General features: G+C 40.6%; 1 protein-coding gene across 5 annotated transcripts in view; it reads left to right on the forward strand.

Annotated features, from left to right (window-relative positions):
- pdzd2 (PDZ domain containing 2) overlaps positions 1-17,685 on the forward strand; it is a 92,103-nt gene extending 74,418 nt beyond the window's left edge. For all 5 annotated transcript variants that reach the window (XM_076730192.1, XM_076730190.1, XM_076730195.1 and 2 more), the window contains 6 exons: positions 2,898-5,574; positions 7,193-7,310; positions 7,441-7,542; positions 9,052-9,322; positions 10,484-10,618; positions 17,165-17,685. In XM_076730192.1, coding sequence (XP_076586307.1) covers positions 2,898-5,574; positions 7,193-7,310; positions 7,441-7,542; positions 9,052-9,322; positions 10,484-10,618; positions 17,165-17,331 — 3,470 coding nt within the window. In that variant the 3' untranslated portion in view covers positions 17,332-17,685. The remainder of the gene's footprint in view (positions 1-2,897; positions 5,575-7,192; positions 7,311-7,440; positions 7,543-9,051; positions 9,323-10,483; positions 10,619-17,164) is intronic.
- Positions 17,686-19,650: the final 1,965 nt, after the last annotated feature.

The following is a 19,650-nucleotide window of genomic DNA, read 5'->3' on the forward strand; positions in this document are numbered from 1 at the left end:
TAGAACTTTTGTTGTATTTAGTCTTAGCTTTAGAAAACTATCGTCACATTGCTAGGGAAAGTTATGGCAGAACTTGAATTTAAATTGAGGTATTTCAATCAATCAATCAATCGATCAATCAATATTCCTTTATTTGTCCCGCGAGGGGAAATTCCAGAATACAGCAGCATCAGTAAAGATTAATATAAGAAGTGCATGCAGATTAGAAACAAAAACAGTATATACACAAGAGTGAGGATTTAAATAAAAATAAAAGAAAGAAATTGTAAAAAAATTGTAAGAAATTGTAGATCGTATTTACAGACAGTTATGTACATGTTTTTATTGCACAGCTTATTGTCCAGACTATTGCACTGATTACTTGGGGTAGCTTTTATTGTACAGTCTGACAGCTGCAGGGAGGAATGACCTGCGATACCGCTCTTTCACACACTTTGGATGTAGCATCCTGTCACTGATGGAGCTCCTCAGTGCAGTGAGTGTGTCTTGGAGGGGGTGGGAGTCATTGTCTGTCATGGAGGACAGCTTGGCTGTCATCCTCCTCCCCCCCACCTCCTCCACCAGTTCCAGAGGGCATCCCAGGACAGAGCTGGCCTTCTTGATAAGTTTGTCCAGCCTCTTCCTGTCAGCTGTAGTGATACTGCTCCCCCAGCAGACTACACCATAGAAAATGGCAGAGGCCACAACAGAGTCATAGAAGGTCTTTAGGAGTGCCCCACGCACCCCAAAAGACCTCAGCCTCCTGAGCAGATAGAGTCTGCTCTGTCCTTTTTTGTAAAGTGCAGTGGTGTTATGAGTCCAATCCAGTTTGTTGTTCAGATGAACACCCAGGTACTTATAAGATGTCACCATCTCAATGTCCCTTCCCTGGATGTTCACTGGTGTTTGGTGGAGAGTGCGGGCGCCGACGAAAGTCCACAACCAGCTCCTTGGTTTTACCCGCGTTAATCTGGAGGTGGTTCTGCTGGCACCAGTCCACAAAATCCTGGATGAGTCCTCTGTATGTAACAATCTATATGTAATGGCAGAGTCATCAGAGAACTACTGCAGGTGGCAAGTGGGTGACAGGTGTGAAAAGTCTGCTGTGTAGAGGGTGAAGAGGAACGGTGCCAGCACCGTTCCCTGGGGGGCCCCCACACTGCAGAGGACAGTCCCTGACACACAGTCCCTTGTCCTCACATACTGTGGGTGGTTGGAAAGGTAGTCCACTATCCAGCATGTGAGGTGTTGGTCCACCCCTGAAAGCTCCAGCTTGTGTCTCAGGATGGCTGGCCTGATGGTGTTGAAAGCACTGCTAAGGTCCAGGAAAAGGACCCGAACAGAGCTCCCAGGCGATTCCAGGTGAGATAGAGCTCGATGGAGGAGGTAGATGAGGGCATCGGCCACTCCGATGCCAGGCTGATACGCGAACTGCAGCGGGTCCATGGATGAGCTCACCAGGGGGCGCAGGTGGACAAGGACCAGCCGCTCCAGGGCCTTCATGAGGTGGGATGTTAAGGCCACCGGCCTGTAGCAGCTAGGGTCCTTGGGATGTGGGGTCTTTGGCACAGGTACCACGCAGGATGTCTTCCAGAGGCGTGGCACCCTTCCCAGTCTCAGGCTCAGGTTGAACAGATGTCCAATGATCCCACTCAGCTGATCAGAGCAGGATCTGAGGAGCCTGGGACTGAGGCCATCCGGTCCTGCGGCCTTCCTGGTCTTTAACCTCCTGAGTTGATTCCTCACCTGGAGAGGTGTGAGGGACAAGTTGGAGCAGGGGGGCAGAGTGTCTTGTGAAGTGGATGGGGGGCTGGGAGGAGCAGTGGGGGGTGGCGTTGATTGCGGTGAGCTGAATACTGTGGGGGGGTAGGTCAGTGGGGTACTCGGGCAGGGTGCTGGCAGATCAAAAGAGGGCTGCTGCAGTGCTGGGGGAGGGGCAGATGTTTCTTCAAACCTACAGAAGTAGGTGTTCAGTTCGTCTGCCCACTTTGGATCCCCAGTCGCCTGGGAGTTTGGCTTCTGGTGACCTGAGATGGTTTTCAGGCCTCTCCAGACTCCCCTGGTGTTGTTCTCCTGCAGCTGTTCCTCCATTCTCTTTCTGTATCTGTCCTTCCCCTCCCTGATACTCCTTCTTAGCTCCCTCTGAACAGTTTTCAGCTCCTCTTTGTTTCCTGACTTGAAGGCCCTCTTCTTCTCCTTTAAGAGAGCCTTAATGTCAGGATTGATCCAGGGTTTGTTGTTGGAGTGACACCGTACAGTCCTGGTGGGTACAGTGTTCTCCACACAGAAGTTTATGTAGTCCGTGATGCTGTCTGTCAGACTGTCAATGTCCTCATGAGAGTCACTGAATGTATCCCACACTGTTGTATCGAAGCAGTCCTTCAGAGCCTCTTCCGCCTTTCTACCTCAACGTAGTTTGAATTGTGCAATTTGTCATTGCTCTGGTGTAGGAATGTTAATTTGATTAGAAATGAAAATTTCAACCCTCTCTCTGACCCCTCTGTTTCTTCCATAAAGAAGATTTTCAGTTTGCCTGTTTGTTTATCATCAAGATGTCTCACATAGCACATGACCTTTTCATGTACTTTGGTGTCTGAGAGAAGGTGAGCCACAACTTTACAAAATAACTATAGTATGCTATAGAACCACCACATTGGAGATTTTAAATGTGATGCAATTGAATGCAGGTTGTAGAATATTTCAAGTAGTGAAAGAATTGTTCAGTGGAGAATGGCTAGATGTCTCAGTGCTGTGGTCTCCAAGGGCCCTCTAAATGTGGACCAGATTGAGATACGGCCTCACTGTACGGCAAGATAAAATTGCATTTTTAGTTTTTATGTGAAACAATTAACTCAGTGATTGTCTGTTTGTCCCATTCAGTCCTGACTAAACTCTTTGCTTTTCATTTTTGGTTCCAGCTGTAGATCAACTGTCCATTTTGACAGTTTCCACCAGACTGAACCCAGCCAAACCTTTTCAGGAGACTTCTGATGAAGGACAAGTGAAAAATGCAAATTCAGGGAATCCCAGCCATTCAGCCAAAACAGACAATGAATTTCAAATTCCCATCACTAACATAGATGACATTTTATCAGGAGAGAGCGTCTGCAGTGATAAAACTGGACACACAAAAGTTCCGTACAAAACATCCTCTGTTGAGCCCATATCCTGCAGTTCAAGCCAACATACCGTAACCCTATCTAAAAAAGGTAGCATTCAGGCATCAGTACAGTCGAGTCCCCTGGACTGTTCAATCTTGGATCAAGGAAATAAAAAATGTGCCACCCTCCCTGGAAAGATAACACATGTAATCCAACAAAAAGAAAACAACTCTGCTGTTTTCAATGGATTATGTCCAGAAAGTCCTGATGCTAGTTCTAAATGTATGTATCAATTAGGAGATGGTAGTGATTCAAATAGAGATTCCACTGCTGACAGTGGTGTAATGGTCAATGAGATAGCTGGCTGTGGTAGTCTCCATGAGCCCTCAGATGAGGAGGAAGTTGAGTTTTGTTCCTGTGATGCCCAGCAACATGATGCTGGTGAACATGCTCTTTTAAGCCAGTCAGCAAATGGGTCTTCACATTTTCAGCATACCAACAGTCAAAATTTAAATCTAGATCAGACGTTTGATATGTTGCAGTTCTACTGTGATGTCTCTCAGGCAAACAAAGAAATCTCTGTTACAACTACGCAATTCTCGCAGCATTCTCAGTTATTTGGGACCTTCTCTACAGAGCAACCATGCCAGCCTTCCAGCTGTACACTGCCCATGTCTTCTATACAATACCACATTAATAGTGCCATTGAATCCTGTGACAAAGCTACAGCATGTGTGGCATCCAATCCTGGAAGCCTAAACATTTACAGCAGCCCCTCCTCACCAGATACCCACAGTGTGACTCAGGGTCCAATTGCAAATTTGTATGCGGATGCCTCACTGACCTCAAATTTATTGAAGCCTTTGAATATACAAACACTTCATTCGCCATCAGTGGAATTAAAAACCTCAAATTTGAGCATTGGCAGATCGGATACAAGAATATCAGCATCATTGATAAACAGAGAAAAAGTCTACAAGTGCAGAACTCATCCCCATGCTAGCTCCTTGCTTAAGAAGACCTCTGGGCTTAAACTCCTTGATGATTCAGACTGTCCTGCGTGGAGCAATAATTTTAAACTTCAGGCTGAAACTCAAAGCAGACCAATCACTAGTGCTCCAAAACTGAAGGGCCTAAGTATTAAGAATAAGAATAAACCACTGAGGGAGTCTTCTCAAACACCTACCAAGAGTGAAGGTCCAGTTGCTTCAAATGTCAATACTTCCTTGAACCAGTCAGTTAAATTACCACCAACAGCAATCATATCATGCTTTTTAACGACCAATAACCAGCCTGATGTGAACAGACCACTTGCCTTGCCCAAAGTAAGTGACAGAAAGCAAGTTACAGCTGAGTATGAGCCTACATGTGGCACATTACAAACTGCACAACAGGCCAAGGAGAAGGGCATCCCTTTAAGCTCCAAAGCAACAGCCAAATCACAGGGACAATCACACCCGCCTGCCACTCAGAGAACATCTATAGACGTTCAAATGTCTTGCTTATCTGGTTCATCATCACCAGTTACGGCGGAGAAGGAAACAGTTTATTCCAAAAACTGTAAACCAACTCATAGAGGCACAGAAGCAAAAAGCTCTACAGTAGAAAAAACAACTGGCATGGTAAGTAACACAGTTTTTAGTTCACTGTGTTCTACCAAAGAAACTCATTCAACCACAACTAATGGCTCGAAACCCAGTACTATCGTGGAGAAAAGTGAGGCCCTAAAGTCCAGCACATCCAGACTGTACATAAAGACAATGGAAAGGCGAAGTTTAGCCACAGGCACTGCCTTGTCTGCAAACTACAATCCCTTCTCTGTCCAGCATAAGATAAAATCGTTTGAAAACCTGGCTAACTTTGACAAGCCTGTGGCTAAAAGCAGTGACATTCAGTCCTATGCTCTGGAATATAGAGCCTCACTTAATAAAAGAATTGCTGGCTATATGGGCTTGGTTAATTCTTTTGACTGCCAGGTATGGCAAAGGAGTTTTGGTTCTCATGTGGACAATCCAATCCCAACTGCACCATGCTCACCTCTTCTTAGTAAGTCTCCTTCTAATATTGCGCTGATAAACTTTGAGCTTCCACATTCAAGCTGTAACACAACCCCCCTGACTGAGGACAATCCTGAGTCTGAATTTCAAAAAGCCTCAGATGAGATTACACCACAGACGTCTCAGGTGCAGCGGAGGAAACACAGCAAACTTCCCCCCAGCAAATTGTGGCAGTTCAGGGCTCTCAGTATGCCAGAATTGGAAAAACTATGCACAAAGGAGGTTACCAGAGGACATGGTGTAGTTGTAGATAAAACTGAGCACAGCATCCATCTCACTAGACTTCAGAAAGCCAAAGTCACTGAGAGCTTTTCACCGTTTGCAAGCCTGACAAAAGAGGATGTGAGCAGAGTGAGCCAAGGCAATCATCAATCCACTGAAGTGACTCGTCAAGGAAACCTAGAGACCCATGGACAGCAGTCTGGCTGGTCCATCAGGTGAGGAGTTCAGTTTAAACCTGGTCATTTTTAATCCTTTATATTTCATAGGAATTGAATAAGTCTGACTTCAGTGCCCCCAGTGGTTGTTATCAAGAGTCCGTGGCAGACTGCAATATGGCTACAACATATTACTTGTATCAGAGAAACTCTCTGGGGGGCAACAATCTGAGAATTACCTCATAATATGATAGTAATCTTAAGGTTTTACAAGACAAAGTCATATCATGAGAATATGCGAAATAAAAGGTTTCTTTTACTAGAACTGATAGTGACTAAAAACTTTATTGATTTGACACTTTTGTCCAAAGTGACTTATAAATGAGGTACAATATAAGCCACTGTTGTTATAGAAATTCCAAACAGATATCAGACAAGCCAACATCATATGACAGAATTTATATTAATTTGTCAAGGTGTAGGTGAAAATATTAAATGTGATGAATTCCCATAGAAGCCCTTTCAATTGTCTCTGAGTTTATGACAGGTGCGTCATGGGCAGGCACTTCTCTGCTAGAGTGATTTAAATGTGCAAATAAAATCAGCCCTCACTATCAGATCTCTAGACCCAGGCAGTTAAATGCAAAGCAACATAAAACAAATGTATTAAAAAATCATTCATTCTTACTCTGCCTTTGACATGATGAACAAGCTATGAAGGAATTAGTTGTCACATACTTGCGCTGTACATGTACGTTTTTATTGTGTGTGTACCTCAAAGACAAATTTTGATTGGTTCTTGTTTTGACACTAATTGACAGAATTACCTTTTTAGTCATGTGCGCAATTGTATGCCAGTACCTCTAAATCACTTGTTCACATTTAGTCCATTCAATTAGTCATAAAAATTTGCCTGAAATTTGACATTTTAAACATTACTTGTAATTACTTTTTTGAATGAAAATAATTTTAACTTAATTTTTAAGTGCTCCAAAGACATTTTCTCAATCATCTTCTTACTATGAATAATGGTGTCCTACATGAGGACACAATTTTGCACATAAGGCCAAGTAAATGTTGTTTTTTTGAATATAGATTTTAAGAAATATGAACCTAACCTATAAAACAAGCTAAACCTTGTCACACACAGTACACAGTGCAGTTTGTGTCACCACTTAAGGTTGTAAAGTCTCCTTTTTCTCTTTGCTGGCACTCGTGGCAGTAACATATCAGTCCAGAACATGTATATATTGGTATTGATATACACAGATTACATTCAATAATTGAACAGGATTTAGGACCAACAGCAATGTATCATACTGTATAATACTTGGTTTGTTTGGTTGTCGTTTCTTAATGCTGAGGACTCAGATGGACCTCGTAACGCAGCATTTGAAACCAATATATTATTATAGGAATATTGGTAAATAGAAAAATTGTGTTTTCTTGTCCATTATAGGTGTACCTAAAAACATTATAGGTGTACCTAAAAAAAAAAAAAAAAAAAAAAAAAAAATCTTAAGGATAGACATTGCAACCAATAACATATGCACATTGTTTACTTTCATTGTGTTCCTTTCTCTTAGAATCATGTTTCATTTCAGAGTAGTCTTGTTTGAAATGGTTATCATGGGAAAAATGCATTAAAGGTCTTCAATTTAACTCATTTTGTCTACAGTTTAAAGGAGCTGGCTAGTTCTCCTGCGAGTCAGTGTAAACTGCAAACATTGCTGTCATCCCTGACCTTTAAATCACATGCATTTCTGCTACTTCAGGAAGCAAAGGCCGTGTCAGAGGTAACGCCATAGTGCTGATACTTACATTTGCAAGACCTATTTCACAAGTAATTTGAATCTAACACATTTTGGAGACTATATTGTTTTCATCATGCTTTCTGTATGAATTGTTCACTTTCGCCCTCTGCAGGTTAATGGTGACACTCGCTTTGTTGTCCTGAGTAAAGAAGAAGGCTCAGGACTTGGTTTTAGTATTGCTGGTGGAGTCGACCTTGAGCAGAAAGCAATAACTGTAAGTATGGTTTATAGAGGCTCAGGAACTTTTTAGTTCAAATGCAGTGCTGTACATTGTTCAGAGTTGAATGATGATGTGTATCGGCAACTGTGTCTGTCTTTTTCTTGATACTACCACTGGGTTGAGCAAAGTTGAAAATTTTCAAATCCCACACATACCACGCTGTATGGACTTTAATTCATTACTTATAGTGTTTTCTGAGAAAATGTTGTACAGTAGATTAATTAAATTGTCCTAATAGATATTTAAGAAATTTCCATTTGAACTGTGTATATGATTTGTTGTGACTTATTGTGATAGATAAGTGTTGGAAGTACGACCTCATAAATGTCATTATTAAGGTGGTAACAGATTACTTTTTGTGACATTTAACCAAGGTAAAATTTTCCATTCTGCAATGAATTTTGACTCCAAGCACAAGGTAATTTCTTCAAACTCCTTAATCAAGTGGCTTTAGTTGCATGTTGTTACAGTGCCCCTGAAAGGAAAAGGCCTGCAGAATTGATAGAAGCCTGACACACATTATAAGGTTGATGTTTTGTCCTTGTGTAAATTTCACATAATTGAAAGCTATTTTCACAGAGATATGATGCTGTCCATTTCAAATACTTTAGAATTTGATTTTTCCTTACTTTCAACCACTCATTTGTAATTCTAAGTGGACCTCTTCTCATGGAGTGTACAATATACACAGAGTTGTAAATCCATGAATGAGGAATGGGTGTACATCAACATAATATTTCAGCTTCAGCGATCAGAAGCTACAGATGAAAATTTGTTGAAAATGGTCAAAATACTCACCAAGGGTCTAGGGCTTGAAACAGAATTTTGCCTAGACCCACCAATTTTAGGTGCTTAATCTTGAGCCTAAAAAGAGTTTCTGGTCCAAATTTGGGGTTTCTAGGTGTTCAGGAGCCCAACCAGCAGCTCTTTTTATCATGATTGCTTTATACTGGAGCAGTAATAATATTAATGACAAAGTGTGTAGTGTAATTAATAATTATTACTGAATAATCAATTAATTATTGATGATTATAATCATATCATATAATCATATTGGGCATAAAATGTCTAATTTGTTTTGTGTACCTTCTTTCTTATGTTTCATTTGTACATTTTTATATGGATTTAAGGCCACCTTGAGGGTTCAAATTCTTTGGGTTTTTCTTTATTCTTTTTTTTTTACTTGAACTAGTTTTTTCATCTTTTTCCCCTTTCTGGAAAAAAATCCATAATCCATACTCTAATGTTGCAAGGTAGTTGAATACAAAAGAACATTTGGATAGAGCACTTATATCTCCAAACAATAATGATAACAATTAATCGAAACCATATATACACACGTTATACACAACCCATGTTAAGGTATTTAAATAGGATGACCGATCTGGCCACTTCCCTTAGGTATAAAAGAGAATGTCAACACAATGGTGGCCATGATTTAACAGTTCTTGCCAATATCTCTGGACAGTGGGTGGTAAGAGTGTAACGTGCCTTTGTGTCCAGGTTCATCGGGTCTTCACCAAAGGTGCAGCTAGCCTTGAGGGCACAATCCAGAGAGGTGACAGCATTTTATCCATAAATGGCACAAGTCTGGAAGGTAAAACCCACGGAGAGGCTGTCTCTTGCCTTCGCCAAGCCAGGCTATTCAGTCAAGCCTTGGTAGTCATTTGGAGAGACAAGGACAGTGAACTGAGTGTCTCTGACAGACATGACTCATCCAGCCAGCCAAAGAGGATGTGTTCTGCCAGGAGTAGGTCTTTGGAAGCTGGAGCAGGTAAGGCCTATGCTTACATCTGACAATATAGACTAAGTAAGTTTTCCCCCACAGAAACAACTTGCTCCATGGTTTCCATGTTATTAACCTTTACCTTACCTGTCTGTTTTTGTTTAACCTTTACCATAACCTTTTCAGTAATGCTGCCATGTATACTTGTCACTAGGGGTGGGCGATATGACATGAATGCAAATCACATTATTTGTTTGTGTTTTTTACAATGAAAATACATATACTATAATAGGTATGAAAATGAGGTATAGATCTGAATTTGTTTTGGAAGGAGTAACCTTTCCCATAATCCAGGACAATTAGTGATGTGAAGACAATGTGGTAGGATTAGTCATCTCAACAGCATTTATTTGGCAGAAAACCCAAAGAATATTGTACAAGTACAAAAGTCAGTGAATGACAGTGCATTTCTATCTAGTACATTTACGAACAGCAGCAACAGACACACATTCTAATGCAGCACACAGCACAGGGGGCTTTCCTGTAACAACAAAGCCAGGTGAGCATGCATTGCAGTATGAAGTGTGGACATACATTTACAGGTTTGGCTGTTCAAGACTACACAAAAAGCAACATGAAAAAAAAAACGCTTATCTAACACATATCTAACCTATGCATAGCATAGAACACAAACAAAGCGCACAGCTTTGCTCGTTTTATAGTATAAAATAGCAGTTAGTGTTAGTTAGGGAAACTTGTAGTTCTGGGATGTTACTCCAGTTCTATGAGGATATGCGTAGCCCTCTACCTGCATGTTATTGCGACCACAGTAAAGCATATTATTTTTATTAGGCTAAAATATGTATCACAGTAATGACAGAAGTGCAAAATCCATGTCATGGCAGAATGTGATGCCGGTGATGGTGACAAAACCAGTATACTGCTCACCGCAACTTGTCACCTAGGAAACTAATTCCAAACACTCTGATCTGCTTGCCCTGTCAGTCCACCATTCCAGTTGCTGTAGACCATGGCACTGTTTCAGATACAAGCATTAAGTAGACTGCCCATTATAAACAGCTCTTGCTGTTGCAGTATTAGCTGTCATCAACTGACAGCAAGTTAACTTGGCTTCAGTAGTAGGCAATAGCAACATCTCATAAACTGCCAATATTAATGTTTCACCTCTGTATTTCTGGGTGTTTTCAGTGGTGGATGTGGCTCCATGTGGTGCTGTAACAGTGGAGCTCCACAAATCCTCTGCTGGCTTGGGCTTCAGTCTTGAAGGGGGAATGTCTTCAAGCCAGGGAAACAGGCCTTTCACTGTTAAACGCATCTTTAAAGGTGACCTTTTTCTATATGTCTCTCAGAATCTATTAACACTTAATGTTAATTTGGAATCTGGAAAACAGTTCACAACATCCAATCTACTACTCTGGTTATTTTATTGGTTTCAAATGATACTTCATGACTGTCCCTTAATATTTAATACAGCAACATTGCTCCACCATTGATGTACAATAGGTGCTAATGGGCACATTAGCAGTGGAATATGCAAATGAAAAATTCAACAGGCTAACAAGCAAAATAAACAGCAAAGCATTATAAAAAATGTCAAAATTTACAGGTTCTTTGTTTGAAGTTGATATTAATTCTTCCTTGAGCAGTTTTGGAAGCAACTGTTGGACACATACAGCCTAAGAGTTAACCAGTTGTTGTGGGGACATATCCATCAAGTCAGTCCACTGGGTCTTCACTTCCTCAGTTACATACGAGCAAACCATCCTTTTCTACAAGAAGTTGCCACTTTTAAAGTGCACATCAGGCAGGGATCTTTCCTCTAATTCTCCGGTAAGGCTTGCCTATTTAAAGGGATCTCCTCAGCCCAGTTAAGGATGGCTGCTAATGCTAATGTTAATGTGTCAGTAACTTGAACCTTACAGTCATTACCTGCAACACCAGCCTGTATTTGAGTCATTTCCCAAAAAAAATCTGACAGATGTCAAATAAAGTTTTGGATTTCTGCTGTAATCAAATAACACATATGTACATGTAAAATTGTAATGCCATAATGAATTACATTTTCATTTAAGTTTACATGATCACCTAAATATATTCCCCAATGGGCTTTCATAAGAGAGCCATACCTGAACTGCTGTGAACTGGGCTAATTTGTGTATGAGAACATGGCTTTGATGAGGGCTTTGAGGACAACAACACTGACGCATACACAAACACGGCCATTGGCTACATCGGCAAATGCATCAACAATATTCTACCAAGGACTACTGTACCAATATTTCTCAATCAAGAGCCCTGGGAAGTCTGTGGAAAACCTTAACAAACAGCTCAGGAGACCGAGCAGTGTCAAAAAACAATACAGGCACAAAGTGGAGTCTAACTAGTAGTCTAAACTTCTAGATGGCACCACACAAGTGGCAGCTTGATACAGCAGCTCTGGCCATCTTTCTTTGTCTTAGTGTGTTTTTGTTTTTCTCATGTTTCTTCCTTCACTAGTCTTGGTCTCGGTGTGTACGTATGGATGTACAATTCAATTCAATTTTATTTGTATAGCACCAAATCACAACAGAAGTTGTCTCAGGACACTTTCCATATAGAGCTGGTACAGGCCAAGCTCTTTTATCTACACAGACCCAACAATTCCCTCATGAGCAAGCACTTGGTGACAGTGGCTAGGAAAAACTTCCTTTTAACAGGCAGAAACCTCAGGCAGAACCAGGCTCTGGGTGGGCGGCCGTCTGCCTTGACCGGTTGGGTTAGAGAGAGAGAGTGAGACAGACAGAGAGAGACAGACAGAAATGCAATCAGAGAAAGAGAGAGAGAGAGAGTGAGACAGACAGAGCCAGACAGACAGAAATACAATCACAGTAACAATGACAGTGGATGTAATAATAGTAGTAGCAGTTGCAGTGGATGTCAGGCAGGGCTATGGCAGGTGATGTAGCTCCACAATCCAGATTCAGCCACTATCCATGGGAACCTGAGAGATGACAAAGCACAGAGTCCGGGGAAGAAGCTAAGTTAGTAACACACCGTGGTAGTACATGAAAGTGTGCAGATGGAGAAGGAGAGAAGGACAGAGGAGCTCTGTGTATCTTTGGAGGTCCCCTGACAGTCTAATGCTATAGCAGCATAACTAGGCCCTGGTCCAGGGCAAGCCTGAGCCAGCCCTAACTATATGCTTTATCAAAAAGGAAAGTTTTAAGCCTACTCTTAAATATAGAGACAGTATCTGCCTCCCGGACTGGAAGATGGTTCCACAGGAGAGGAGCTTGATAGCTAAATGCTCTGGCTCCTGTTCTACTTTTGGAGACTTTAGGAACCACCAGTAGGCCTGCATTCTGGTCTGAGAATGCAGTGTTCTATTGGGGTAATAAGGTATTATGAGCTCTTTAAGATAAGAAGGTGCCTGACCATTTATGGTTTTGTAAGTAAGGAGGAGGATTTAAATTCCATTCTAAACTTTACAGGGAGCCAGTGCAGAGCGGCTAATATCGGAGAAATATGATCTCTCTTCCTCGTTTTTGTCAGAACACATGCTGCAGCATTCTGGAAATTATTCAGCAACAAATTTGGCCAGCCTGATAGTAAGGAATTGCAATAATCCAACCTGGAAGTTACGAATGCATGGACTAGTTTTTCAGCATCATTTTGAGACAGGATGTGCCTGATTTTTTGCAATGTTTACATGGGTGAAAAAAGGCAGCCCTTGAAATTTGTTTTACATATGAGTGAAAAGACATTTCCTGATCAAAGATAACTCCCAGATTCTTTACAGTGGTGCTGGAGGCCAGCACAATGCCATCCATAAATGCTATGTCATCAGAAAGTGAGTTTCTAAGATGTTTAGGGCCTAGTACTATAACTTCAGTTTTGTCTGAACATCAGAAAATTGCAGGTCATCCAGATCTTCGTATCCTGAAGACACGCTTGTAGTCTAGATTGGTTTCTTCTGGCTTCATTGATAAATATAGCTGGGTATCATCTGCATAGCAAAGAAAATTTATTGAGTGCTTCCTGATAATGTTCCCTAAAGGGAGCATACAGTATATAAGGTGAATAGAATTGGTCCAAGCACAGAACCCTGTGGAACTCCATAGCTGACTTTAGCGAGCACAGAGGAGTCATCATTAACATGTACAAAACGGAGAGCAATCTGAAAGTAGGATTTAAACCAGCTTAGCACAGTTCCCTTAATGCCAATGACATTTTCCAGTTTCTGCAATAACAGATCTAATAAGAGTAGTCCAGAGACAAGTCCTTTATCAGATGCAATTAAAAGGTCATTTATATCTTTAACCAGTGCTGTCTCTGTGCTATGATGCACTCTAAATGCTGACTGGAAATCCTCAAATAAACTATTGTTGTGTGAAAAGTCGCACAGCTGATTAGCAACTGCTTTCTCAAGAATTTTTGAGAGAAAGGGAAGGTTGGATATCGGTCTATAGTTGGCTAAAACCCCTGGATCAAGAGTAGGCTTTTTAAGTAGAGGTTTTATTACAGCTACTTTAAAAGACTGTGGTACGTAGCCTGTTGATAAAGACAGATTTGATCATGCCTAATAAGGAAGAGTCAATTAAAGGTAAAACTTCTTTAAGCATCTTAGTTGGGATGGGGTCTAGAATACAGGTTGATGATTTTGATGATGAAATTATTGAATTTAGTTGATGAAGATCAACAGGTGAAAAACAGTCTAAAACTGCCACAGGTTTAATAACAGTTTCTACGGTTTCTGTGTTTGAAGACAAAACAGTACCCGTTGATGGCAGGAGCTGATGAATTCCGTCTCTAATAGTAAGAATTTTATCATTAAAGAAGCTCATGAAGTCTTTACTGTTCAGAGCTAAAGGAATAACATGGTTCAACAGAATTATGGCTCTCTGTCAGCCTGGCTACAGTGCAGTTCCTCTATTAGTGCTGAGTGATAGGCTGCCCTGGCATTGTGGAAGGCTTTCCTGTATATTTTAAGACTGTCTTGCCAGGCGAACTGAAATTCTTCCAAATTGGTAGAACGCCATTTCGTTTCTATTTTCCATGAAGTTTGCTTTCATTTGCGGGTTTGAGGGGTATACCATGGAGCTAACCTTCTCTGTTTTATTATCTTCTTTTTTAGGGGAGCAACAGAGTCAAGTGTCATACGCAATGAACCTGTAGCACTATCAACAGGTAGTCAATTTGGGAGGGACTAAGGTTAGCGTAGGAGTCCTCTGTTGTATTGAGAAATGGCATTGAATTAAATGCTGATGGGATCATATCCTTAAATTTAGCTACAGCACTATCAGACAGGAGTCAGGTTTCCTACTGGCGGGTAGTCTGGTAATATGAATTCAAAAGTTATTAAATAATGGTCCGATAAAAGAGGATTCTGTGAGGAGACTATTAAGTCTTCAATTTCAATGCCATATGTCAGAACAAGGTCAAGGGTGTGGTTAAAACAGTGAGTAGGTTCATGTACATTCTGACGGAAGCCAACTGAGTCTAATACTGAGATAAACGCAGTGCAAAGGCTGTCATTATCAATGTTGACATGTACATTAAAGTCACCTACAATAATTACTTTTTCTGTTTTAAGGACTAAACCTGATAGAAACTCAGAGAACTCAGCTATAAATTTGGAGTAAGAACCAGGACACTGTAACAAATAAAACTGGCTGCACCGTTTTCCATTTTTCATGTGAAGAGTGAGAACAAGGCTTTCAAATGAGTTATCGTTGAGTTTAGGTTTAGGGTTGATTGAAAGGCTTGAGTCAAAAATGGCCGCAACTCCACCTCCTTGGCCACTGCCTTGAGGAATGTGAATATTAATATGGCTCGGAGGAGTAGCTTCATTTCGGCTAACATACTCTTCATAACAAGTTTCAGTCAGACAAAATAAATCAATATTATTGTCTGATATTAACTCATTTACTAAAACAGCTTTAGAGGACAGAGATCTGATGTTAAGGAGTCCACATTTAATTCTCCTATCTTGTTGTACTATTTTAGTGGTTGTTTTAATTTTTATTAGATTTTTCTGTTTAACTCTTCTGTACTTTTGGTTTACTTAGTTTACATTTACTCTACGGAGTGCTGGGTGGGTAACTGCTCTAATGAAAGCGCAGAGAAGCATGTAGAACTGCAGCTCTGCCTCCTGGTCTCAACACTGAGTTGTCAGGGGTTAGGTTCATAAATAAAATCAGTCACATTTCTAGAGATGAGAGCTGCTCCGTCCAAAGTGGGATGGATGCCATCCCTCCTAATCAGACTAGGTCTTCCCCAGAAAGTCTGCCATTTATCAATGAAGCCCCCACCGTTTGCTGGACACCAGCTCGACAGCCAGCGATTGAATGATGACATGCGGCTAAACATGTCATCACTGGTCAGATTTTTCAGGGGTCCAGGAAGAGGGGATGCAGAGCTGGTGCGAAGTGCCATAACAAGAGAAGATGGGACAAACCATCCATACTGTCTCTTATAATGAGGAATGTGAGATCTCTCGTGAATAATATGGGAGAGCCAACGCTAACCAGACTGCAGAATGAGTACCGGGAGCGTAGCATCATGTGTTTCACTGAAACTTAACTAAAATCACCCCAGACTTGCGTGTCACGCTGGGCAATTTTGAATTGCTGAGAGTGGACAGGAGAAGGAAGGAGAGTGGTACGACAAAAGTTGGGGGTATAGTGATGTTTCTGAACAACAGATGGCGTACCAGGGCACATCAATATAAAAGAGCGGCGCTGGATGAGAGACATTGAGCTTTTAGCCGTTAGCATTCAGCTGGAGGGAGTCCTCGCATATCGTCATGATAACAGTGTACATCCCCCTGTTGGCTGATTCAGCTGCAGCAGCATGTGAGCACCTGCACACATCACATCCCCAGGTCCTTGTCCCCATGTCTAGAGACTTCAATCACACTTCCCTCTCACCACCTTCACCTAGTATCCACACATTTCACTGGTGCTGTATATAGTGTTTTAACCTTAAGAAATAACTAGATCGATCAGTGTGTGAGATAATTAAGGCCTCATGCCCCGATTTAGGCAGCTGTGGTTTACAGCCTCTTTACAACTATCTACCTGTGTGTTGTGTGTGTGTGTTATTATATTATTCATGCATTGTACTATTACTCACCTGGCTACCACAGTTGCCACCTGTCTACCACATTTTTTTATGTTACATACTTTGTATACATATCTGTTAGAACACTATTTCAGGGGATCTAAGAAGATCTAGGATGTTCATTGCTAACAAGTTTTTCTCTCGTTGTGCATATAACAAGTTGAACTAACTTTCCGCAGTCATTTGACTCGTTCCCCAAAGTGTTGCCCTTTCAACTGTTGTTTGGGCCAGCCCTTTCAGGTCTGCTATGGATTTCATGTCAACATATGTGCACTGAGGCCATTTAGGTTAGCAAACAGAGTGAGATATAAATTAAACCAAAATTCTTAAGGGTCAGAGTTTACATTCATTCCATTAGGTCTCCAAAGAGGTTAATTCTTTGCAGCACATTACTCTCCTCTCTTCTCTCTTCAGCCTGCCCTCTGGCAAGTTTATAAGACATATAAAACCTGCCTTCTTGAGATGATCAACCTGTTGAAATGATGAAACCTATGACCAAAATATTTTTGTTTCTTTTTTCTCTGGATGAGAACTCTGGGAGCAGTGGAAATAATTAATAACAAGAGCTTTTATAAATTGGTGTGATACAACATGCAAATGCTGTTCATGTTTCATCTGAACACATTTTCAGGCTCTTATGTAGCTCACCCTAAAAGCAATATGTGGTTTTCAAAATATCAATAGCATACTGATAAGAGTTTTAGGGAAACAAAATAAGAGGCTGTATCATTAATTATGACTACAATTTGCTGTACTCCTCTACAACAGGAGGTGCTGCAGAATTGTCTGGCCTTATTGAAGTTGGTGATGAGGTCCTGTCTATCAACGGCTGTTCTCTGGAGGGCCTCATGCACCACGATGCCTGGAACATCATCAAATCCACTGACAAAGGCCCCAACCACCTCCTCATCCGCAAGCCATCAGTTGATACCTGACTGTAATGAACAAAGTAATAGAAACTTCCTTAGTAGGGCCAGTGTGAAACAACCCTCCAAAACATGGTATGGAGAATAAGTAGAAAAGAGTACAAGCATTTTCCCACTTTTTACATTTTTTTTTTCATAGACTTCATTTGAAATTTGTGTTTTGTGTTGTTACATGTGTTTGTACTTATAAATAGGTCAAATTGGATGGACGACAAAGTATTGTAATGTATGATGCTGAATTCTAATTTATTTCAGATGAGAAGTGCATTTTGTTTCAAATAGATTTACCTTGGAACAGTAAAGAAAACAATAAGATTGTCAGTTGTTACTTTTTTAAAGAAATAAAGTCAGTATGTGAAAAGATCTGTGACTGGGTGTGGTTAGCATTTATACTAACTTGTAAAATGGCAACTGTTAAAAATGAATTGGGAAAAACATAGGTCTACAAAGTATTAGGCTCAACATCTGTGTATTCTAAGCTTCAGAAATTTAACTCTGACAAACCATTCTAGGTCCTCACCAACATCTCAAATCTTTTATTCTATCTTTCTACTTTGGTGTTAAAACATTTTCACAGTTTTGGAATTGTGAGGTTTTTCTAATTCATTACTACATTAATTCAGTGTTTCTTAAAGCTTATATCCGAGCTCTTTATTGGTCCACTCATTTTCTATTAACCAAAGTTGGGCCTGGTAGGGTGCTGTTCGATTGTATCTCTGATCTGTGTGGACATTTTGGAAACACATTGACATTTTTTTTCTGAATATACAACTTTGCCTTTCATGGCAAAAATTCATTTTTAGGTCAGCTCCTATGACTTTAGACTGCTTCTTTATTGATCCCAATCTGGGAAATTGTTTTGTTGTAGTAGCAATGAACAAAAAACATACAGATGACTATATATATATATATATATATATATATATATATATAAAATATATATAATATAAATATATATATATATATATATATATATATATATATATATATATATATATATATATATATGTGTGTGTGTGTGTGTGTGTGTGTGTGTGTATATATACACACACACACACAATGTTGGAGATGTCAAGAACAGCACGATGCATCAGCCACTGTTGTCACCAGTCGAGCCTTTGGTGGTGGTGGACAGTGTGGGCAGGTGTGTCTAGTCAATACAGAACTGCCCTACACTTTGTGAATGGTACAGTGACAAACCCATACTATCTGAATAACATCATTAATACAGTCATTGTGCCCCTGCATGAACAACACAGGCCTAATTTGATCTTCATGGATGACAATGCTCCAGCTCATTGAGGTCCCATTATTAGGGAACTGCTGCTGGAGACTAGTGTACCTCAAATGGAGTGGCCTGCACTTATTCCAGACCTGAATCCCATAGAAAACCTATGGGATCAGATGAGTCGCTGTGTAGAGGCTTGTAACTCTGTGCCCCAGAACCTCAATGACTTTAGGGCTGCCCATCAAGAAGAGTGGGATGCTATGCCTCAGCAGACAATAAGTCAACTTATGAACGGCATAAAATGTCGTTGTCAAGCTGTAAGTGATGCTCAAGGGCACATGACAAGTTATTGAGACATTGACATTTTTTGTTGTGGTATACCCACCACTCTTGTTGGCCTTTGTGTCAGTAAATTGTTTGAGATAGAGAACCATTTCACCATTGCATGCTTCTACTTAAATGCCCTACTTTCATGATATCATATCACTGTCTCGTGAACTTTTTACATTTTCCATTAATTTCACCCGAAAGCCAAATATCCCTAACTTTTCGTGAATAGTGTATGTTTTGTGGTTATCAATACTATGCAGAAGCAGTTTTTGACATTACTGAATATTCACATTGTAATTCCCTCGAAGCACAGGCAGACACAAGTGGTTTTGTTGCGACTGGTTTATGTGCAATTTCTCTCCAAATCCACCATGAAAACTAAACACACGTTGCCAAGAAAATACAAGTTAAAATCATGTTAATCTAACATAAAAATAGCATGCACAGCATGTGAAATAACAAAAGTACAAAGTAAAATACAGAAAAGAAAGACAAATACCTTGTTGGCTGCATGCTACAAAAAAGAGAATTCCCTTTGATTTTCAGAGGCTTCACATACACTTCAAGTCCCCGGTGCTGCTGCTTAACAGTAGTGATGGCGAGATGAAGCTTCTTGAAGCCTTCCAGCCTTCCAGCCAAAAGGTTCAGAAAAAGGTTCATTTTCGACGCTTCATGTGCACACAAACCCACTGCTGGTCAAAGACTGTTAAACAACATCAATTTGTAATACACTTAAGACTGTCCTGCAACAGTGCAGCCATGGGATTGAC

Source organism: Chaetodon auriga, chromosome 5 (assembly GCF_051107435.1).
Source record: "Chaetodon auriga isolate fChaAug3 chromosome 5, fChaAug3.hap1, whole genome shotgun sequence".
NCBI classification, from domain to species: Eukaryota; Metazoa; Chordata; class Actinopteri; order Chaetodontiformes; family Chaetodontidae; genus Chaetodon; species Chaetodon auriga.